At 45.7% G+C, this 24018-nt stretch overlaps 2 protein-coding genes across 3 annotated transcripts; one reads left to right on the top strand and one right to left on the bottom strand.

Moving 5' to 3' along the window:
• The first annotated feature begins 18107 nt into the window (after positions 1-18107).
• Positions 18108-21165, top strand: LOC133782838 (calcium uptake protein, mitochondrial-like). Its single transcript, XM_062222246.1, has 7 exons — positions 18108-18630; positions 18706-18773; positions 19064-19287; positions 19400-19483; positions 19610-19820; positions 20204-20500; positions 20615-21165. The coding sequence occupies exons 1-7, from the start codon at positions 18240-18242 to the stop codon at positions 20831-20833; spliced, it is 1494 nt and encodes a 497-aa protein (XP_062078230.1). The 5' UTR covers positions 18108-18239; the 3' UTR covers positions 20834-21165.
• Positions 20355-23637, bottom strand: LOC133782839 (protein ALP1-like). 2 transcript variants are annotated; one of them, XM_062222247.1, is made up of 2 exons: positions 21638-23637; positions 20355-20489 (listed from the first exon to the last, which is right to left on the bottom strand). In XM_062222247.1, the coding sequence occupies exons 1-2, from the start codon at positions 22988-22990 to the stop codon at positions 20454-20456; spliced, it is 1389 nt and encodes a 462-aa protein (XP_062078231.1). In that variant the 5' UTR covers positions 22991-23637; the 3' UTR covers positions 20355-20453. The 2 variants fall into 2 exon arrangements, with proteins under 2 accessions (XP_062078231.1, XP_062078233.1); XM_062222249.1 differs by lacking the exon at positions 20355-20489 and having other exon boundaries at positions 21410-23637.
• Between the last annotated feature and the right edge of the window lie 381 nt (positions 23638-24018).

Raw genomic sequence — 24018 nt, 5'->3', positions numbered from 1 at the left:
CCCCATAATTAGAGATGTGACTCTCACAAATAGAGAACCCAACTCCTAAATTCTCTGGACAAGGGCTGCAGCTTGACCCTGCTTCTGGAAACCGCCCAGACTCCTGAGTTAATGAGGGCCGTGGTGCGTCCCTGCGAACCCAGCTTTCTTTGATCCAATTCCTCTAAAAACTCACCCCAAAATCGTACCAAACCCACAATACAATCTCAAACCATACCAGCTTTTTTTCAGACCGTACTAGCTTTCTGTCTGATCTAAATTGTACCACAATTGAAGTTGATTAGCTTCTGAGTTAGAGGCGATATCTGTCCGAAGCGTAGGGAGGCCCACTTTGGTTGGTATTACAACTTCTGTTCCGTATTCCATTGAATATGGTGTTTCACCAATTGATGTTTGTTTGGTTGTTCGGTACGCCCATAAGACTTTCAGTAATTCCTCCAACCATGCACCTTTCTTTTTTTCTTAATGTTGTCGAACACAACTTTGTTGGATGCTTCCGTTTGTCTGTTGCCTGGTGGGTAACTGACATAGGAGAAACTAAGCTTTATTTTGAATTAGTTGCATAATTCTTAGACTTTGGCACTTTTGAAAGGGTTCCATTGTCCGCAACAATTTCTAGAGGAATCCTAAATTGGAAAATGATGTGCTTCTAGATGAAGTTCACCGTGTCAGATTTGTTGACAGTGCAATAAGCTTCTACCACTACCTACTTAGTTAAATAATATGTAGCCAATAATGCGTAGCGTTTTCCCCTAGTTGATCTAGGTAATTCTCCAATAATGTCCACCCCCATTTAGCAAAAGGCCATGGAAAAATGACCGATGAAGCTCTTGAGTGGGGCGATGACTGATGGGAGCAAAGTGCTAGCATTTATCACACTTTCTGGTATATTCCTTAGCTTCTATCATCATATAGGGCCAATAGTAACCTCCAGTAAGGGCTTTGTGGGGTAGGTTGTGTTCACCTGTGTGGTTACCACAAACACCCTTGTGGATTTCTTTAAGCAACTTATGGGCTTCAGAAGGTCGTAGGCACCGCAAGTAGGTCGTTAAAAGACTTTATGTAAAGAATTCCATTTATGATAGAGTATTGGGGGGCTTTGAGTCGCAGAAGGAGAGCTTCTTTTTTATCACTGGGTTTTGTCCCATCAGTTAAGAAGCTCATAATTGGGTTCATCCAACAAGGTTGGTCGGGTTCTACATTGCATATTTTGCCAAAAGATTGGCTTGTTGATTGAGTTCTCTAGGAATCTGTGTCATTTCTAAGGAGAGGAAACAACTTCATAAGTCCCCGATTTTTTTCAAGATTTGCGATAGCTTCAGAACCCTAGCCTCGTAGTTACCTTGAACTTTTTCTGTTATTAGCATAAAGTCTACGCGGATGCAAATATGCTTTACTCCTTAGCTCTTGGCTAATTCCAACCCGTATAGGAGAGCTTCGTATTCTGCTTCGGGTGCTGATTCGACTATTCCGTGTATCATAGGAACCTGCCTGAGTGGTTGTTGTTGTGCAGTAGGTATTGCTTCTGTATGCAGTATAGGCACAACAACTGGTGTGGTTATTGAGGTTATGGGCGGAAGAGGATTGGTAATAAGGGTTCCTTTAATGTAATGGGTCAAATGCCCGTTGTGCATGAGTGCTTGGATATTTCCATATAGACTTTTGCACTATGCAATTGTGTGGCCAAGGTCTTTGTGGAATATACAATACCAATTTTTATCCCTTTAGTCAACAGAAGACTGCATCTTGAATGGGGTCCGCCATATTTGACGGTCTATGTTCTCCTCATAGATTTTTTCTTTGGGGGGGTGTTGAATTCAAAATCTGAGTAATGGGGAGGCCCGTCACCGTTTTTGGATCTTTTGGGATCCTTTTCCTTTTTTGGATTGGTTGGCTTCCACTTGTCTGTTCTGACTAGCGGAGGCGGGTTATTGGCGAGTAGAACGGAAATTGGGGCAAGGTTTTTCTGTGCCCAATCCCGTGCTTCCATAATGCGGAAGACCCCTTTTGCTCTGACTTCTATGTCATTGAGGTCATATGGTGGGGTCATAGTGAGATTTTCGTACAATAGTGTATCTACTTGCAGGCTTTTGACAAATAAATTAGCAGTGATGACAATATCAATGTTATGGATTTAGTGGACCAAATCAAAGAAACGTTTAAGATACACTTTTGGGTGTTCATTCTCACCTATCTCAATGTAGTAGAGGTCTCCCATTATTTTGGGTGCTTCCTGATTCACACTGTATTGTTGCAAGAATTGCTTTCAAAAGTCACTGAGTTATTGATAGAACATGGTTGTAGTTGTCTGAACCATAGAACTGCGAGTCTGGTGAACGTAGTGGAGAATACTTTGTAGTGAATGGCCTCATTTTTTACTTCCAAGGATATTTTATGTTGAAATTGGAAGATATGATCCAGGAGATCACCTCTCCCGTTGAAGGCAGACAATGTTGGGATGACAACGTCTTTGGGTTTTGTCTCTTGTATGATCCAGTCAGTAAACAGAGCCTTGTCAACCATTCTCATGGCAAGGTCTTCAATGTTGAGTCGGTAAGTGGACCTTCCTTCCGAGAATTTCATCAAGGTTTCCTTCATCATTTCCTTCTTCTAGCCTTCTGGGAGTGTGTTTGCCTATTGTGTGAAATCTTTACATTGGTCATGATTCTTGAAAGCGTCTCTGGTCTCATTCTCCACATGGTTGGCTTGTCTAGCTTGATTGATGATGATGCTCAGGAGTTGGTTGGCGATGATCTTGATTTGCGGCGACGTAAGTCTCATTTTGTCGAACATGTGGCACTCCTTGGTAAACACTTTCTCCATTGGTGAGGCCATTGGGCAGCGTATTGAGATCAAGATCAAGATCGTTGTTCCCAAGAACTTGGATGGGTGTTGGCTCAATTGCTGGTAGAGGAATTTTGTTCTTCAGTTCAACGTTTTCTTTACGAAGGTTCACCAATTTGGCTTCCAACTTTTCTTGAGCTTCTTTCAAGGCGTTGATCACTTCTTCGGAACGTTGTTGTGATGCCTCGATGAGTTTAAACATTTGATCTAATTGTTCGTTAACTTCCAGCGTCTTAGTCAATGCCGGAACAACGTTTTTCGGAGCCATAGCTTTTCGTTCTTCTTCAAGTCACACAGTCAGCAAGTGTCTCTTGAAAATATTCAATGATGAGCTTCCCATAGACGGTGCCAATTGTTGATGTCAAAAATTTCGTTAGGGTAATCTTGAAAATTGATCTTTCTTTTCTAGTGGCTTTATCTCCCTTCTTTGATTGGAAACTGGATTCTCCGAAGTGAACAAAGCACCTAGGGTTACCTGCAAGGAAACTCTCCAATGCTTAAGTCAGTCGAATGTATATTCAAGTAGAGTAACAGTAGAAAAACTAGTCTCCCTTTTATTGTTCTTGTTATTGATTATTTATAACAATTTTGAGAGAATAGTCATGGATTAGGTGGAGGAACGCGATTGGATGACGAGTAACCAGCTTTTCCGCTTCTAATCATCCTCTTACAAAGGTGATAACAAAAATAAAAATCCTCTTCCGCTTCTGCGAGAAAGGCTTACCTCCTCCTTTGTGCAAAGGCGATCCCTGTATCTATAGAGTCATTACTAGTTTAAACACCCCATATTGGGCTTCTCTGAAGAAACAACTATTTGGGCGGACTAAAAGAGCTTTGAGCCCATTGTCACATGACATGTTCGATTTTAGGCTCAATGTAGCATTTTTTAGTTCTAACACTTTGCATACATCCAGCATATATTAAATATCTACCCATTATTTACTATACATATAATACACATGAATCAAAATAGTAAATATATATATGTTATTCCCGTTTCTTCCAACATGTACGGATCCACACTGTAAGTCCATGGGCTGCTTTCCTGGGTGTTAAGGCCCAGACCAGGCCCATTAGGCGAAGGGAAAACGGGTATTGGCAGCCCAAGTCTCGGCAAGGCCCAAAGGGCTACCGAGAGAATAAGTCGGGACCATCGTCAGGGTAGGTTGTATAAACTTAGGACCGCGTACTGGGATATTCCCTAAGGTACGGTAAATGAGGTCGCGGCTCCCAAATCCAAGATTGGGCTGGGATCTCTCTGGATGAACCCGAGTCCTGGTAAATGAAACGTGGCCCTGGTAAGCGGAGGGGGACCTTGGTAAACGGACCCGGATGGGTTGTCCGAGTTTGGTGCGATAATATGTCCAAGATACTAACACCGTCCCATGAAGCATGGGGTGTTGTCCCCACGATTAACCTACAGAAGAGACTACCTCGGGATTGTACACTGTTGGTTCAGAACTGCGCCGCCACTACTCGGACCGATCTTGTCCCCCAAATCTTCCTCATTGCCCCTAACACCCAGACTGAAACACCAGTTTGTCGCATGTCTTAGAATAATATATTATTTGGGCTGGCCCAATGGGCTTTGATTAATGTATGTTTCATATATTAATCCTTTGTATTAGGCTCTCATCAGAGAAGCCAGTGATATTTACACCCTTATTGGGCCCAGATTAGCCCCGCCCAAGCCCAACACACTCATGTGCCTATAAATACGAATAGTGGTGCACTGAGGAGGGCATCCGAGATTTTGATTGTAAGCAGTTACTCTGCTAAAACTTGTAGAAAACTCCATTGTTAAAAGTTCTCTAAGCTCTAATACAACTATCTCGTGGACTAAGGCTCATTAACACAACAACCACGTAAAAACCTTGTTTACTTTTCTTAAGTCCTTTCTTTTATGCTCTCTAATCTTTCATAATTCTAGTTTCTGAAAAACTTGGTAAACATTTTGGTGCTTTCATTGAGAGAAAGTGAGAAAGCTTGAGTTGACCTTGAACGTCTGCAACAATGGTGAACATGAGGCACACCACTTTCGACCCTACTAACCAAGAACAAAGCGATGGAGAGCCACTGCCTAGCCAACCTCTTCCTCAGAACCAGCCTGAGGACCCTCCTCATCAGATGTCCCAGCCTGACGAGTCGCAATACTATGAAGGTGGAGCAGAGTATGAGGAAGAGGAGGGAAATGAGGGGGAATATCACGATCTCAAAGCTGAGGATCCCGCGATCCCAGAAGAAGTAGACCCCAACCAGGAGGACCCGGAGGTGACCAAACTAAGGCAACAAGTCCTGGACAAAGAGGCCAGGATTGCCGAACAAAAGGAAGCTACTCGACGGATGTAAGAGTCCCTCCAAGCCCTGCAAGCTTTCATTGCCACCCAAGGTTTGGTGGCTAGCCCTCCAGTTGTTCTGCCTCCAGGAACACAATCGCTCGCTCCGCAAGCTAGGAATGGTGTGCTCGGAGATGCGAGGCCGATTCCTGCCCCGGGACAAGCTCCCGGACATGGTCCGGTTAACCCGGCCCAAGAGAAAGGGAAGGCCAAAGCAAACCCCCAAAGGGAAGTCCCTCATGTCCAGAAAACTGGGACCCGTCTCCGACCGCTCCCTAGGAGAGAGAAGGTGTGTCCCGTCCCAGGACAGGGCCACCTAATCGATCCGCGAGGGACGCACCCGCAGGGTACCAGGCCCTGGCCCACCCCAGGGCAGACCAGACGAGAACGGTCTTTCCACCCAAGCGCTTCCATGAACAAGGGCTACCAGGGGCGCCAACATAATGACGAGTCGAACGCCTTTAGCTCTGGGGACGACACATCTCGGGTAGACCTGTGCGACGGGCTGAATGCTCGAAAGGAACGGGCTCGCAAGGAAAAGATCCACCCCCAAGATGGCGATTTGAGAAATAATCTCAACAATAGGAGGAACGAGAGAGTTTCCTTGGAAGATGGTACGGCCAAATAGTTCATGGAACAGCTGGCCGCCTTAAAGAAAGTTATGGACCGCCTGGTCCGCAAGCAGGAGGGAGCGGACACTAAGTCCGACGAGGAAGAAAAGGAGCCTTGCGCCAAGCACATCGTGGATGTAATGCTCCCCAAAGGATTCAAGATGTCGAGTCTGCCCGCCTACACTGGGAACACCGACCCCAGAGATCATCTGTCGCGCTACAATCAGTTAATGACCGTAGCCCATGTCTGCAACAACGGCAAGTGCCTCTGTTTTTCGATTACTCTAGGTGGCCCTGCAGAGGAATGGTGGAAGAGGCTCAAGCTGGGATCCATCCAATCTTGGTCCGGACTACAGTCGGCTTTCCGCAAACAGTTTGTGGCCACCATGAGGATGGACATGCAGATCAGTGCCCTTGCTAACATCAAGCAGCTCCCCACGAAGATGTTGAGGGCCTACATCCAGCGTTTTACTGAGGAAGGCTCCAAAACCAAGGTGGACGATGGGAAACGCCTGGTGGCCCTATAATCTGGAATTTGGGCGGGGTCTCCCCTCTGGGATGACATGCAGCGCAGCAAGGTGGCCACCCTCGAGGAATTCATAAGGAGGGCCCAAGGCTTTATCAACTGGGAGGAGGCCCAAATCCAGGCATTTGGATGGCAGCCGGCACCTCAGCCAAATGCCTAAACCTTTCCACAATACGGGGCACAGTATCCCGGTGGGGCATAGTATCCGGCCTAGCAGTACCTGGCTCCCCCAGTAGCGCTGGGATCGGCAGCCGCCCCAGGAATAACCTTTGTCGCACCCATGGTTTATAGCCTTGCATCTTCGGGATATGCCCCGGCCCAGTCTACCCCTTTGCCAGGGTACAGAATTGCATCGGTCGGGTACAGTGTTGCTCCCGACGGGGCCCAGCCATCCCAGGGGGGAACTGAAGCAAGTGTGAATCCCTCCCGGGGCAAGAGATCCGGGAAGGGACCAAACCGGTCCGAACCATCTAAGAGAGGCAAGAGGGGCTATGAGCCCCAGTATTCGGAGTACACCAACCTAGTAGATACTAGGGAAAACTTCTACCTGGCCACAAAAATGACGATTCATTACCGGAGACCAGCCCCTATGTTCAAAGGAGGGAAAAACACAAGGGATTCCAACAGAAGGTGCGTGTACCATAAGTAGGCAGGCCACACAACTGAAGAATGTCGGCAGCAAAAGGACGAGATCGAAAATTTGATCAAGCTAGGGCATCTCCACCAGTGGATCAGGATGCCCATGGGAGTTCCGGGAATGTCAGCAGTCCCCGGACAGTCCACGATCCCGGGCGCACCTGGAGTGTACCCACGTCCCCAGGGAGGATACGCAAAGGGCCTGGTATCGCAAGCCCCTTAGGGGGCCCCCGATATGTAGGCGCCCGAACCCGGAATGCCTTACCCGGCCGGGACCACGTCCCCGCGAGTGGATGGTCACGTAGCCACCATCTCGGGCGGGCCCCATCTTGGAGGACTGTCCCAGAATGATCAAAAGCGTTACCTCAGCGAGCTTGACCATGACCAAGAGGTATGCGCCTTGGTCCAAGCACCAGCTCAACGCCCAAAGTTGATGAATCTCTCCCAACACCTTCATGGAAGAAGACGCCCGCAACGTCAATTTCCCGCATCATGACCCCCTGGTCATTGATGCCCATATCACCAATAAGATGGTGTCCAGAGTGCTAGTGGACGATGGAAGCTCCGTCAACATCTTATTTAAACATGCCTTCATCGCCATTGGCTTGACCGAGGCGGATCTAGCCTCGTGCTCAACCCAGATCTATGGCTTCAATGGAGATTCAATACTCCCGATGGGGAAAATCCAATTGCCCGTAACACTGGGGAACGAGATGCAAAGCTCGTTCAAATTTTGTACATTCGTGGTGGTGGACTGGCCCACCGCTTACAACATCATTTTCGGTCAGCCCGCCTTGGTCGAATTCAGGGCAATCACCTCCATCCGCCACATGTGCATGAAATTTCTCTGCGATAACAGAAGAGTGGGAACAGTCCAGGGGGATCGGAAGAGTGCATGGAAGTGTTACCACGTATCCACCCGACCTGTTAACATGGTTTGCGAAGAACCTCTTGAGGATATCGCTGATCCAGTCTCGCTCCCTCCACCGGCAAGACAGATTGTCCGGGAAGAGGACGAGCTAGACCCGCGGATAGGGGAGGACCACGCACTGTAACCCATGGAGGAGATTGAAGAGGTGTGCATCAGTGACACCGACCCGACCAAGGTAATCCAAGTCGGGAAGAACCTGAAGGCAGAGGTTCGGGCCGCCATCATAGCCCGGGTGAAGGAGAACCAAGACGTACTGGCCTGGTCTCATTTAGATATGACCGGGATCAACCGCAATATCATCTGCCACGCCTTGAATGTCGACAAGGATGTGACCCCGGTCCGGCAAAAATGATGGCCCCTAGGGGCAGAAAGGGTGGAAGCCCTCAAGCTGGAAGTTGAAAAGTTATCCTTGATAAACTTCATCCAAGAAGCTTTGTATCCCGTGTGGCTGGCCAACTCAATGTTGGTGCCGAAGCCAAACGGGACCTGGAGGACGTGCATCGACTTCACGGACCTCAACAAAGCTTACCCCAAAGATTTTTTCCCGCTCCCTCGGATCGATCAGATGGTGGACGCAACATCCGGGTATGAGATCTTGAGTTTCATGGACGCGTACTCAGGCTACAATCAGATCTCTATGCATGTAGCGGACCAGGAACATACTAGTTTCCAAACCGACAAGAGGGTGTACTGCTACATTGTCATGCCCTTTGGACTCAAAAACGCCGAAGCCACCTATCAGCGACTAGTCAACAGAATGTTCCAGGCCTAGCTGGGATGGAACATGGAGGTGTACATCGACGACATGCTGGTCAAGTCCAAGACCTTCCGCGAACATTCTTACGATCTAGTCGAAGCCTTCGCGATCATTCGAAGATTTGGGATGAAGCTGAATCCCAAAAAATGCACCTTCGGCGTAGCATCCAGGAAGTTCCTGGGTTCATAGTGAGCTACCAGGGAATAGAAGTCAATCCAGACAAAATCAAGGCACTGGTTGAGATGCCCTCACCCCTGAAGCACAAAGATGTTCAGAGCCTGACTGGGAGGATAGCCGCTTTGAGCCATTTTGTCTCGAAGGCCACGGACAAGTGCATCCCATTCTTCAACGTCCTTCGGGGAAGCCAAAGGTTCGAATGGTCAGCCAAATGCGAAGAGGCTTTCCAAAGACTGAAAGGACATATGGCCTGAGCACCAATATTGGCAAAATCGGTGGAGGGAGAACCGCTATACCTCTATTTGGCCGTGACCGAACATGCCATCAACGCCGCGCTAGTACGAGAAGACGGGAAGGCCCAGCTCCCAGTCTATTACGTGAGCAAAAGATTATCGGGTGCAGAATCATGATATCCACTAATCGAAAAGTTAATGTTTTGTCTATTAATCGCGTCCTGGAAGCTTAGGCCATAAGAGTTTTGACCAACCATCCTTTGCAGCAAGTGTTGCAAAAACTCGAATCATCAGGAAGACTCTTGAAGTGGGCCGCGGAACTAAGTCAGTTCGACATTGCATACATCTCTAGAACATCAATCAAGGGACAGACCCTAGCTGACTTCATCGTGGAATGCTCCGGGGTCACTGAAGAGGACGATCCCGCAGATCCCGCAAAACCCGTGTGGAAGGTGTTCGTAGACGGAGCCTCGAATGAAAATGTAGCAGGGGCCAAAATCATCCTAGTGTCGCCGCAAGGACACCAGTTACAAAATGCCCTGTGTTTCCAATTCAAGGCTTCGAATAACAAGGCCGAGCACGAGGCCATGTTGGCCGGGTTGCACCTGGCCCGAGAGGTAGGGGCCACAAACCTGGAGATCTATAGCGATTCCCAGTTGGTTGTCAGACATATCTCGGGAGAATACCAAACAAAAGGGGAAAAGATGGCAGCTTACGTGACTCAAACGCGAGAGATGCTTCAAACTTTCAAGAAGCACTTCATCCGCCAGATCCCCAGGGATCAAAACGTGTTTGCGGACACGTTGGCGAAACTGGCCATGGATGCTGAGGCAGAGCTTTTCGGGCTAGTCCCGATCAACCATCTCTCCGTACCAAGTATTCAAACCTCCACGACTACTTTATAGACTACTCCTTGTCTTGGATGGAACCCATCATCCAATACCTGACAACTAGGGGTTTGCCCACGGACAGGGCAGCAGCCAGGAAGCTTCAGTACCAGGTTCCTAGATACATCATGATGGAGGGAAAGCTCTATCATAGAGGATTATCCATGTCGTACCTCCGATGCGTGTCCGGGACCGAAATGAGTGAAATCATGCACGAGGTGCATGAAGGCTTCTGTGGAGATCATACAGCCGGAATCAGCTTGTCCAAGAAAATCCTGCGCTAAGGATATTTCTGGCCAACCATGAAGAAAGACTATGTTGATTACGTTCGCAAATGCGAGCAGTGCCAAAGGTATGCAAAGATCCCGCGAGCCCTTCCAACGAAAATAACTTTAATGACAAGTCCCTGGCCCTTCGCGATGTGGGGAATCGACCTAGTAGGATCGCTTCCGACTGGGAAAGGAGGTGTGAAGTATGCTGTCGTGGTCGTTGACTACTATACCAAGTGAGTCGAAGCAGAGCCTATGAACACCATCACCTCAAAGAAGGACTTGGACTTCGTCATCAATAACATCGTGTGCTGGTACGGGCCCCCCTACAAGATTGTGTCCGACAACGGGAAGTAGTTTGACAACATCCACTTCACGGACTTCTGTGAAAGGCATTGTATCATCAAGAGCTTCTCTGTGGTCGCCAGACCTCAAGCGAACGGGAAAACAAAGGCCGTCAACAAAATCTTGAAGGGGACATTAAAGAAAAAGCTTCAACCCTGCAAGAGCAAATGGCCAGAAGAGTTGCCCCGCGTACTATGGGCATACCGGACCACCGAACAAACGTCTACCAGACACACTCCGTACTCCATGGTGTACGGGTGTGAAGTCGTCATCCCAGTAGAAACGGTTGTCTTACCCATAGGAGGTACACGTATGATCCCGCCCAGAACCACGCCTTACACCAGGAATCCTTGGATACTCATCGAAGAGATCCGGGAAGAATCGCAAGTTCAGTTGAAGATGTACCAGGGCAAGATCGCTCGACATTTTAACTCGAAAGTAAAAATCCGAAGGTTCGGAACCGGTGACCTAGTCCTAAGGAGAGTCTTCCCTGCAACCCAAGATCCGGGAGTGGGGGTTCTAGGCCCGAACTGGGAAGGGTCGTACGAAATTCAACATGAAGTATGTCCGGGAACGTATCGCTTAAAGTGACTTGATGGAACTGAAGTCCCAAGGGCCTGGAATGCGGAACATCTCCATAAGTACTATCAATAGTCAGGAGAGCATGTTTCGGCTTTATATTTTCTTTGTAAACAATGTATGCCCCAGGGCGATTTCTTGAATAATAAATATGATGTGTACAATACGTCATAAAGAAATATTGTGAAACACTGAAGTCCGTCTCCATAAGCAAGTGACCCAAGACCAGTCATGGCTCACTAAAATACCGAAAAATTGGTTGACCGAGCGTTGTCCCAAACAACCAAATACCCGTCCGCGTCATCTCTGCAATAGCACAGAATAATTGGAGCGCGAGTCCCAGGTATAAGTTGTCTAAAAGTACTTATTAACGGCCCAGGCCGTAAGAACCTAACCTAGGTTTTAAAATAAGCTAGTCAGCTAACCCCTGATGGTCCAAGCCGTCAAAACTTGAACACTAGAATCGAGACGAGTAGATTTAGTGATAATTATCAACTCCCTAATGGCCCAGGCTGTTGGAACCTGAGCAACAGGAGTAAAGCGAGCTAATAAGTTAAAATCTAAAGATCTCGGGCAGTTCAGGCTATTGGAGCCCGTATTGTACAACCGGAATCATCCAATCCAGGCCGTCGAGACCCAAAGACGGGTCACCAGAAGAGACATTTTTTGCAACTTTTCCCCAACAGTCCCGGCCGTTGGAACCGGGACCGAACATTCGAGTTGTTTACACAAGGTGGTGGAAACACTTAGTAAAAGCTTAACGAATGGAAACAGGAAAGCATTATGCAAGAAATAAAGTAAATAAGAACATAGAAATGGTCTTAGACGCGTCTGCGTCCGTGAAAGTGTTATAAAAAAAAAAGAGAAACAAATAGGAGACTCGGGCGTAGGCTTCGTCGGGCCCTGACGCCTCCGGGTTAGCTCTGTCTGCCTCTTCCTCATCCAAGGGTTCTGCGTCTTCTTTCTCCTTGGCCTCAAATTCGACTCTTTTCGCGGCGGGGTCGGGGTAAAGCAGGAGGTTCATGTTCTTGTCCTGGAGCCAAGCCATGTAGATGGCCTCATCAAAGGTAACCTCCAGTATGGCGTCTGCCTTTTCTTTCTCGCGATGGGTCTCAACGTGCGCCGTCACCTCCAATTCGTGATCCTCTCTCGGTCCTGGATAGACTGGGCTTCGGCCGCCTCCTGCAGAGCCTTCACTCAGAGAAGCTCCGCCTCTAGCCCTGCCACCAGCTTGCTATTCTCAGCCTCTCTCCGGGACAGTTTCTTCGAGTTGAAACTTAGTTCGGGCAGCCTCCTCCGGGTTCGCTTTGGCCTGAGGCACCTCCTTGGCCAGGGCTTCCTTAGCGGCTTCCCGCTGGCTCACGGCCGCCTCCAACTCTAGTTGGCTCGTCTCCATTTTAATTTTAATCTCGGCCGCCAAGTCGACATTCTGGTGAACCAGTAGAGCGTCCTGGAAGAATTGAAGTTAGAAAAATATGAAGAGTTAAAAGTGCAAGAAGAAATGGGAGGTGTAAACAGATAACTTACAGCGGTGGCCTGGTGGCGGAGAGCCTGGGAGATGAATAGCATGTCCTGGTTGGCTATGGTGGTGTACCGCTTCAACTGGAGGTTGGACATAGTGGCCCCCACCTAATCCAGCAAGTCCGCAGCAAACGGAGCCGTGTCTTGCCCCATTTTGGAACGAAACCCCGTCTCAGCAGCAAGCCGGTCCATGATCGGTTGGGAAGCGCTAAAAGCTGCCGGACACTCCGAGAACTCGGCCTGATGGCGAATCATCAGGGCCCAGTAAACCTCCTCCCTCTTCTCTCGGCCGTTCTCCCACGTCCGGAACACCAACTTAGATTGTTCCTCCTGCAAAACCGCCTCTCCCTCTTCGGGCAGATCCGGATGGACGAGAAGTGCAGGTGCTTCTGGGAGTTCCTTGGCGGCAATATGGCTCTCCCCGGAGGATTCCTCGGCCAAGCCTACACCTCTGGTCTTGGCCCTCTTTGTCCCCTTCGCGGCCTCACCCACGCCCAAGCCCGCGGTTCTCTTCCCAAAACTCTGACTCACCAGCGTTTCCCCCTCCAGGTCGATTACCGGAGGACAAGCAGGGAGAGATGGGACAGTTTCAGGATTGACTGTCGTAATCGGGACCGCGGCTGATGCCTCCCCGACTGAGTTAGGCTCCGGCACCGAGCACCCAAGGATCGCGTCCAGAGCTTTTGGCTTGGGCGCGCCTTTGGCGGTCTTTTTGGCCGAAGCCCTAGCTTTGGCAACCCGGGCCTCAAGAGCCAGCTTCATCTTTTCTACGGGATTGGACATGTCGGAGTCTTCTGAAATAAGCAAAAAGAAAAAAGGGAATTAGTGAAATAAACAAGTCAAGGCAAATGAATAATAACAAGACTAAAAGTACTTCGAGACGAACCCTTGTCTAGACCTCGGACTTGACTTAATTCCCCTAAGGCGAAGGAATGGACTCGGTCACCCATGTCATCCGGGTCCAAGAAGTTCCCATATTGAAGAAACCCGGACAAGTACATGTGAGTTTCCTGATCTACAGTGATGGGAGACGAAGGTCTCATCTCTCCATCAGCCCCGAACAGGGGGCCTCGATAAACTAGTATATCCCTAACTAAGTCCCCATCTCAGGGAGCATAAGTCAAAAGCAAAGGTGAATTACCTCGCCCTGATACAATAACACCGGGGGTCCCAGTGTTCGGTTGGGCCTCGTCAAAAAGGGCTTCCAGCTCCTCAGAGGTGGCACTCTCCCTCTGCTCAGTCTGTTCCCGTTTCCTTTTGGCCGCGTCTGCCAGGGCCGCGACCTCTACAGCCCTGATGTGCTCAAGGGCCAGCTCCTCCCTCAATATCGGGTCTTTCTCGCATTGTATCCCCCGGAGACTGGGGGCCTTGATCATTTGATTGGTTGCCAGCATCCCGACCACCCGGAGGTTCTCAGTGTTGGCGTAGCCCCATACGTCCAAATCTTCTGCGCTTAGCGCAGAGTAGAATTTCTTCCGGTCTAGAATGAACTGGGTGAGGGGAGTCTGGGCATAGGGTCATGCCATCCAAGGCAATATATCAAAAATGATGAATAAAAGCGACAACAAGAAAGAAATTAGGGAACAGGAAGCCACTTACCCACTCGCTGGAAGTCCAACATCAGCGTGGGGTTCTTTTCTATAAGAAACCCGGACGTCATGAACCAGTAATGTCTGACGTCCGGGGGGTGCTTCCATGTGCTGGTAGGAGGAGCATAGTTGCCCTGCTTATTTAGTCTGTAGAAGACGTCTAGGGTCTTGTCCTTGATGTTGACCTGCGGCTCCAACTTGTAGAAATACAACACCTCTTCCGGAGTCGGATCCGGGATCTGCTTCGCTATGCAAAAGATGCGCCATCCCGCAAGCAGCCAGTACGCTTGAGGCAGGAGCTGGAACGATGCAATCGCCACAAACTTGAGGAATTGCATGAAGTAGTCGTGAAGCGAGAGAGTGGCTTCCGCACTGATGTGGCCTACGCTCCAGGCTCCGAACTCGCCCATGCCGGTGTGAGCCTTCTCTTCTTTTCTGGCCAGGCAGTTATAGAATAGTCCGGAAGTCGACTCCACGCCCAAATGGCTCTCCAAGGCGTACAACATCTGATAATTTTGGAACAGGTTCTGTACCCCGTCCATCTCCCATCTGTTGCCACTGGGAGTCTTGGATCTGGATAGAGTGATAGGGGCCGCATGAACTTGTTCTTCCAAATGAAGGGTAATGCCTGAGGTTATGGGTGATGATCTGGGAGCAAAACAGAAAAAAACAAACAACCAAGCAGTTAGCACCAAAACCCAAGAAAGTTGGTTAAGGTACAGGGGCTCTCCTACGAAATGCTTGGAGGAGTCCCCTCCGGATCAGGTTCGGGATCACCAAGAAGCCACGGAACCCTAATTGGGAACAAAAAAGAAAGGATCTAGCTATTCTCCTAAGCCGGCCTATTGCCGCTTGTTCAGGAACCACCAGAACCAGCCTGAGGAGATCCGGGACAGCCCGGACTAGTTTTCTTTTCCTAACCTATTCTAATGCGCCCAAAGCCAACCTAAACATAGGCAAGATTTAATAGCCTAAACAGATAAATATGATGGTATGGAAAATGCAAGAAAATAAAAGCAAAACTCAGGAAAACTTACTGTAAAAGGCTAGTCGTGAAGAATGGTGGGTTTCCGGCGATAGTGACGGTAAAATTGCGGCTTTGAACAGTTGAAGGCGGCTCAAAAGCTCGTCTATGGGACAGGCCGATGTCGTCTGCTCAGGCGAAGGTGCGGATATTGGGTGCATTGGGAACAAACGACGACTAAGACGAAGTAGACGATGGAAAATGTCGTCGGCAAGCTCGGACATAAAAGGTCCTTTAAGCATTTTTCTTTTATGAGAATGTAAAGATATCAAATGAAAATTTGAGGTTATTTATAAGAACCAGAAGGTTGTTTCAATCTAATGGTTCGGCGCGATCCTCCCCATCGGACGGTCCTGGATCGTGCAGGGACATTAATGGACCTACTCGAGTACTGGATCACAGTACCCCAGAGGCATGATCCGCGCCGCCCCAATCCAACGGCCCAGAAAAAGAGCACCTCAAAGGTCGTCCCATCCAACGGTCCTCTTTGTCGCAGAGATAATAGTGGGAAAATTTGTGCGGATGGGACGCTTTGTAAACCGAGCTGACATACTAGCCCCCATCACAATAACCAATAAAATGTTTGCTGACCTTTCAAGACCAAGTGCCATCAATGCGCCAGTCACAAAGGGACACGTGCATCCTTCATGATGAAGCAGGGCGAACGGTAAGGTCTCCAAACGGCCGTGAAGTAAATGAACTGGGGCTCTGGTAAATGAACCCAGATCCTAGTAAGCGGTCCGAGCTTTTTGGATTCTTTCCCGGACATCGAAGCAGGTTTTCACTCCGTGATCGATCAGCCGGCGATGTCATCCGTCCGCAGACCCGTCCCCTTGGAAACGAGCCGAGAAGTGCTGAGATGGTCCGGGAGGGAGACAAGCCTTCACCGCGCAAGCTGAGATGAAGGCTTGGGGGGTAATTATTATCCCCGTTTCTTCCACACATGTACGGATCCACACTGTAAGTCCATGGGCCGCTTTCCTGGGAGTTAAGGCCTAGACCAGGCCCATTAGGCGAAGGGAAAATGGGTATTGGCAACCCAAGTCTCAGTAAGGCCTAAAGGGCTACCGGGAGAATAAGCCGGAACCATCGTCAGGGCAGGTTGTACAAACTTGGGACCGCGTACCAGGATATTCCCTAAGGTATGGTAAAGGAGGTCGCAGCTCCCAAATCCAAAATTGGGCTGGGATCTCCATGGATGAACTCGGGTCCTGGTAAATGAAACGGGGCCCTGGTAAGCGGAGGGGGACCTTGGTAAACGGACCTGGATGGGTTGTCCGAGCTTGGCACGATAATATGTCCAAGATACTAACACCGTCCCATGAAGTGTGGGGTGTTGTCCCCACGATTAACCTACAGACGAGACTACCTCGGGATTGTATGCCGTTGGTTCAGAACTGCGCCGCCACTACTCTAATTGATCTTGTCCCCCAAATCTTCCTCTTTGCCCCTAACACCCAGACTGAAACACCAGTTTTTTCGCATGCCTTAGAATAAGATATTATTTGGGCTGGCCCAATGGGCTTTGATTAATGTATGTTTCATATATTAATCATTTGTATTGGGCTCTCACAAGAGAAGTCAGTGATATTTACACCCTTATTGGGCCCGGATTAGCCCGGCCCAAGCCCAGCGCACTTATGTGCCTATAAATACAAATAGTGGTGCACTGAGGAGGGGATCCGAGATTTTGATTGTAAGTAGTTACTCTGCTAAAACTTGTAGAAAACTCCATTGTCAAAGTTCTCTAAGCTCTAATATAACTGTCTCGTGGACTAATGCTCATTAACGCCCCAACCACGTAAAAACCTTGTTTACTTTTCTTAAATCATTTCTTTTACGCTCTCTAATCTTTCATAATTCTAGTTTCCGAAAAACTCGGTAAACAATATATAAAAAAATGTAAAAAAAAAAAAATCAAAAAAAAAATCAAAAAAAAAATCAAAAAAGATAATCTTTTACAAGAACTATAAAAAAGTTAATTTTAATTAAAAAAAAAGTCTTCTTATATGCAATTTTTCATTTTATTATAAATAATAATATGTACACACAAAATATGCATCCGATTATTACAAATAGTGACACGATATTATTGTTTAAAATATTAAGTTTTATTTTAAATAAATATAATTGATTGAAAACTGTCATGTCACTTATGTGTAATGTTTTGATGCATAGTTTGTATATACATATCATTACTCTTTTATTTTTTAGGATGTTACAAAACAAGAAATTATTTTTAAAAACATTAATAATTTTTTTAGTAGTATAAAAAACATATCATATTTGGTATATATATTTTTTAATGGGTTTATGACATTTTAGACTCTATGTTTTGGTTCATTACTTGTTTGGACCTTGTGTTTTAACAAATTATTTTTTGGACCCAGTGTTTCCTAAAATAGTTCAAATAGACCCCTAAACCCGATTTTGATTAAAGTTTTTTTAATTAAAATCACAAATAATTCATCAAACTAACAACTAAGAACAAAAATACAGTCATTCTGCCTAAGAACTGTGTTTTTATATTCAATTTTTTGTTCATCAAAATCAGGTTTAAGAGCCTATTTGAACAATTTTACAAAACACAGGGTCCAAAAAATAATTTTTTATAACACAAGGTCTAAACTAGTAATGAGTCAAACAACGTAGTCTAAAAAAGTATAAAAAAAGTGTTCTACTAAACTTGGTATCTTAGGAGGTGTCTTGCTTTCCGAGTCATATTATTAGGAGAACAAAAAGAGATCACGTGTATATACGAATAGCTCATATAAGCGTCCAATCACAAAAATAACAAACTTTTTGAAAAACCGTTATGAAAATGGAAGCAGTTACAATCCCATAAGCAAGACCCACCATTTCTCTTGCTCAAAACAAAATTATTTTCCACAAATTTCTCTCCACTCCGTGGTTGTCCCTTTCTCTCTTTCTTTATCTTCCTTTGTTAAAGAAAACTTATCCAAAAGCTTGCTTAATGTTTTCTCGGGAATCAATCAGAAAATCTCTACCTTCAATCCCCCGAGTTGTCATTGCAACAACTCACCGGCTCCACTCTCCACCACTGTTCAGCCAAACACGATGCTCCACCTCCTCCTCTTCTTCTTCTTTGAGCTCCCACAATGATGGTAACAAGACTAAGTTCTTTTCTTCCGATCGGTTTTTGAGATCAGTTTCTTCAGGTGTTGTGATTCTTGGATTCAGCTTAGGCCTCTTTTATTATTCTTCTCCTTCTTGGGATTCGAATCTCTCTCGTTCTTTCGAGTATGACTCTAAAGAGACAATCTCAGATAATGGCGAGATCAAGGAGGAAGAGGAGCAGTTTCAAGAATCAAGACCTGAAAAGAACTCTATTTTTCTCTTTAAAGGTATTGAATTTTTTTTGGTTTGTTTGGTTAACGAATAAGGAAAATTAATATTATGCTGATAATAGTTGATCTCAGATGCCTATAGGAGAAGAGTTTTCTTCAAGTATGAGAAACGGATAAGGATGCAAAGCCCTCCTGAAAAGGTATATCTTTAAAGAAATTTCCATCTCATTATCAATCTTTGTTATTGTGAAAATTATTGACAATTCTCTCAAGGTAACTCTTATGAAGAATACTTTTCAATTTTTACGAATTGAAAGTTTGGAGGACTTGATAAAAATGAGGTCTTAAAACTTTTAAATGTTCAGAAGAAGTATGACATATCATGATATATGATGGAAAACTCATTTATAAATTATGTAAATTTCTCTTCTTTTAATCTTCCTAGTAGTTTAAAGAGGTACATTAGTGAAATAAACTACAATTATTTTAGGTTTTTGAGTACTTTGCATCAGTTCGAACACCTGCTGGAGAGATTTTTATGAAGCCAACTGACTTGATGCGAGCGGTGGTGCCTGTATTTCCTCCCTCGGAATCAGATCGTGTCAGAGAAGGATTTCTAAGAGGGGAGAGGGTGTCCGGGGAGCTACATTGTGCTCCTTCAAACTTTTTCATGCTTTTTGACACCAACAACGATGGACTTATTTCTTTTGCAGAGTAAGTTTATGAGGAAGATCAGCTCTTTGAACTTTGAAGACAATACCAAAATGCTGCAAACAGATTGAGTTGCTCTTTAGATGAATAAAACATTTGTTTTGGAGATTTTCAGGTACCTATTTTTTGTTACACTGCTAAGAATCCCAGATTCCAGCTTCTCAGTGGCGTTTAAGATGTTTGATCTTGACAATAACGGGTTGGTCACTCTTGTTACCATGCCATGAATATTAAGCAAGACAGATTTTCTGTGCCTAAAGCTCTTTATGGATAAATGAATGTTTTTGTCTTCGATCACCAACATTTTCTTGTTTTAAATCAACAGAGAAATAGATAGGGAGGAGTTTTGCAAATTAATGGCTTTGATGCGAGCTCAAACCAGAGAAGGGGCTCAGTACAAGGATGGACGACGTCTTTGGCCGAAAGCAGTTTCGACTGAAAATGGAGGCCTCCTTGTGTACTTCTTTGGCAAGGATGGCAAGAATCCTCTTAGACATGAAATATTTGATCAATTTCTTAGAGACTTACATAATGAAGTACATATAACTCTCTCTCTCTCTCTCTCTCTCTCAGCCTCAATCTTCATAGTCCTTGAAAAAATTCAATTCAGTTGGAAACTCCATTGAAATAAACAGAAAACTTAATCTTAAATAATAGGAATCTCAGTTTGAAAAGAAGAAAACCCTAGAGTTTAATAATATAATGCATATCAACATCTCTTGTGTGTTTACTTACAAGAAGAATTGAAAGAAAAACAAAAACTTACTGAAATGATTACAAGGTAAAACGCAAGTAAAGATATGAGCAGCACAGAGACTGTAAAATTAGAGAACGTTAAGTCATTCTTTTACATTGTAACTTGCAGATGTTCCTTTCTTTCTCTTTGGTATTAAGACAAAAATGTCTTTGGCTTTAATAGATCCTGTGGCTGGAGTTCTCCCACTATGACCACAAATCTCAGGGAACGATATCAGCTAAAGATTTTGCCTTGTCATTGGTGGCATCTGCTGATATAAACCACATAAACAAACTGCTTAATCGGGTTGACAAAATCGAAACCGAACCAAGACTCGCAGGCATCCGTGTTACCTTTGAGGAATTCAAAGAATTTGCAAATCTGCGTAAGCAGTTGCAGTCTTTCTCACTGGCTATCTTCAGCTATGGAGAAGTCAATGGTGCGTTGACCAAAAACGATTTCCAGAGAGCTGCATCACAGGTAATCACACCAATTAAGCTGATAATATGTTTAGGTAAATTATATCTTCCATCTTAACTTTCCCACTCAGAATCTATAGATTCTCACTACTAAAGGGGTGATTTGTTCATACAGGTATGCGGAGTCTCGGTTACGAACAATGTGGTTGACATAATATTCCATGTGTTTGATGCAAATCGTGACGGAAGTTTAAGTGTAAATGAGTTTCTTAGAGTTCTACAGAAAAGGGAAGGTGACAGCTCTGAAGGAGGCTACAGGGGACTGATATCTTGTTGGTTGAACTGTGCGACTTGCTCATCAGCTAAGCTTCGTTTTTCTAACGTAATTAGCTAACAAATGAACTACCAGATTTATGCCACAGCAGCATTATAAATATATATATATAGTAATGTAATAGTCTAGTGATCATTACACTTGAACTGATAAGTTTTGGGGGACTGAAAAACCACTACAGAGCCGGAGTCTAACTCAACCTAGTCTATACTATTGATAAGTTTTGTGCCTTGACTGGTTAAGCTACAGGTGACTTCGTCAGCACAGTAACAAGATAGTGCATAGTGTCTGTAAATGTATATATATAAGCTTGTCGTTCCTGCCTTTGTTTAATATGTAGCTACTTTTCTGTTATTATGAAAAATAATCTTGCATCTCTTTTACCAATTAAATTCTTCAGGAATGTCGATACAAAAATTCTAATAAATGTAAATGGGATTACTTTGTTGGTCTTAAATCCAACTTTTCAGCAACTAGAGGCACACAACCGTGTTTTTTTATTTCTTTCTTTTAAGGAAATCATCCTTAAAAGACATCATCTACGTGAACATCATCCTCAACAATAAATCAAATAATAAAAACATGTCTACGCTAGATAATCAAACCGTTGTTGAAGTAAAAGTGCAATCCATTAAATTAGATAGAAAATCATATTATTTAACCAAAAGCTAGTTCTATATGTACATAAATCAGCTTACATTGTACTTGCTAATACATAATTTGCATTTATACATGCATTATGCACATATCATTCTAAAATTACAACCCAAAATTTTAATATGCACCGATTCGGTAATCGATTAGAGAAAGAAATAAGCAACTATGATAGTATGCAAGAAAAAACATTCATCTTTTCAAGCATACCCGGCTCAAGTTCATGGCAACCGCGTCCCTGATTTTCTGTCCACTCTCATTCATTTCTCCATTAAAAACAGGAAGCTTCTCCTCCTCCTCCTCGTCTTCTTCTTCCTTTGAGTTACCAATATCTTCTTCTTCGTCTTCAACCGTAATCTCACGAGTCTTGATCAGAAAATTGTGAAGCAAACAACATGTAACGACCACAAATGGTAGAAACTCAAGGCACTCTTCTTTCCACTGCTTGGAAAGAAGCTGCCACCGATTCCGAACTTTCCCGAATGCCATTCTGACCAATCTCATTGCCCTTAGGTGCGCTGAGTTAAAACCTTTCTCCATTGAAGTCAAACCATCTTCTTCTTCTTCTTCTTCTCCTTCCTTCTTTGACTTTGTGTAAGGAGTCAACAGCCATGGAAGCAGGGGAAAGCAAGAGTCCCCCAATACGTACTGAGGAACCGATCCGCCATTGCTGAGCTCCAAACAAGGCCCATTCAACAACTCCCTCGTTTCCTCAACGCCTATGTAGAGCTTCGTTTGGTGCAAAATCACTTCAGGTTTCAACGTGCTCGGCCAACCAGCGGAGACGTCCAAGAACCTACCAGCGGAATCGACCAATGCCTGAACGTAAAGCGACCCATTCTCCCCCAAGACCTTCCCGCCATCGACGCCGAACTTTCCGACACCCAAAACTCCGCAGCAATTCGGCAGCGAAAGCCATCCAAATTCACCCAAAATCCTACCAAGATCGGATTGAAGCTCGAAAAAATGCCCCAATTTCTCATTGATTGCCTTGCATACGGTAAAGAACGCTCGGCACGCCTTTTCAGAGGAGCCGAGTCCGAAACGTCTCGCCAAGGCCTTGTAGCCGGCTCCGTGTGCCAGGCGGTAGAGAGCAGCGGCAAGGACGAAGTTGGCCGGAACTGAGGAATGGACCGCGGCCGCGTTGAGATCGGGGGTGAGAAGCCTGAGGAGGAGTGTGAACGAGGGTTCGGACATGCGGAAGGCATGAAACCAGAGAACACTGTGCTCTCCGGCACCTGCAATGGAGAGAAATCGGCCGAACCAGCATTGGCCTGGCTCTGGCGGATTATGAGGGGCAGAGTGCAGAGATAGAGGTTGGAGGTTAAAGCGACGAAGAGAAAGGAGGGCAGAGGAGATAAGGGATTCTAGGGCTAGGGTTTGGGAAGGGAGGAGGAGGATGTCGTTTTGGGAGAGGAAAGAGTGAGCTGCGGCGGCGGCGTTGTTTACGAGAGTTAGGATTTCTTCTTGGGTGAAACGCTTGTCATTTTCGTTTTGAGAGATACTCTTCATCTTCTTGGCTTTGCGTCTGTTTGAGTTGCTGGCGCCGGAGCCGGCGGCCATGGCGGTTTCTCAATAAAAGTGAATGCGAGCATGAAGGAACTAAGCAAGAAATCTAGGATTTGGTCTGTTATCTAAGAACACACATCGAAAACTTCAATAATTTGAAAAACTAAAAACAAATTGGTATTAATCTAAATATACAGTAAGAAAAAGGTAATTACGACAATATCTTTGGTCCGTTTTAGCACTTAGGCCCAAGAGCCAACTCCTGTAATTGGGCCTTCTCCCGGACCAATAGACTGAACCTTGAAATGAGCCGCGTATACGATTGAGTTTCCCGAGTCTGTGGCTAAGCCGAGCTTCTCTTCACGAACTTCCCTCCACTCCACCGGTAGAGAGAGAGAGAGAGAGTGCGTGTTCGCGATCGCGGATTTGAGGGAGCCAAATTCTCCAACGGTCATATTCTCAAATAATTCTAGCGAGGGGAGCTAAATTCTCAAACTGTGTCATATAGGGCTAACGAGAGTAACCAAAATTCCAGTGAGAGAGACCACTCCATTTGAAATTTGAAACTCAGATAGTGAGCGTTATTGATTTCTGGCTTTTGGGTTTTGGAGAACCCATAATGGTCTCCAGGTGTTGTGGCCGTTCATTGTAGATTCTCAATTCATGGTATCTTGCACACAGGGAACTGTGCTAAATTTGTTGCTTCCATGGAGATGTCGTTAAGGACTGCAATTTGGTATGATGACACAATCAATCTTTGAAACTAGTGGTGATCCATCGTACAAATAATCATTTGCCTACATATGATCGGTAGTCGGTGGAGTTGAGATAGTGGTGTTAGTATATCTGAGATTGATGATTGAAAGGAGAAGAGGCTTCTCTTGATGGTGGAGGCAAATAGTTGATGAAGGATAGGTTTTACATTACATGTTTTATTCTTATGAAATTTTTAAGTGTTGAGCATTTTATATCCCCTTTTCTTGGTGCATTAATGGTTTTGTCTCTTTGTGATCGTTGGCAGAAATTCCTAGGGGTATATCACATTCTGTGGTTGTCAAGAGTGAAATTCTGGTACTGTCTAT

Source organism: Humulus lupulus, chromosome 6 (assembly GCF_963169125.1).
Source record: "Humulus lupulus chromosome 6, drHumLupu1.1, whole genome shotgun sequence".
Classification (NCBI taxonomy): domain Eukaryota; kingdom Viridiplantae; phylum Streptophyta; class Magnoliopsida; order Rosales; family Cannabaceae; genus Humulus; species Humulus lupulus.
The sequence above is the reverse complement of the archived record's forward strand: the minus strand, read 5'-3'. Positions and strand labels throughout refer to the sequence as shown.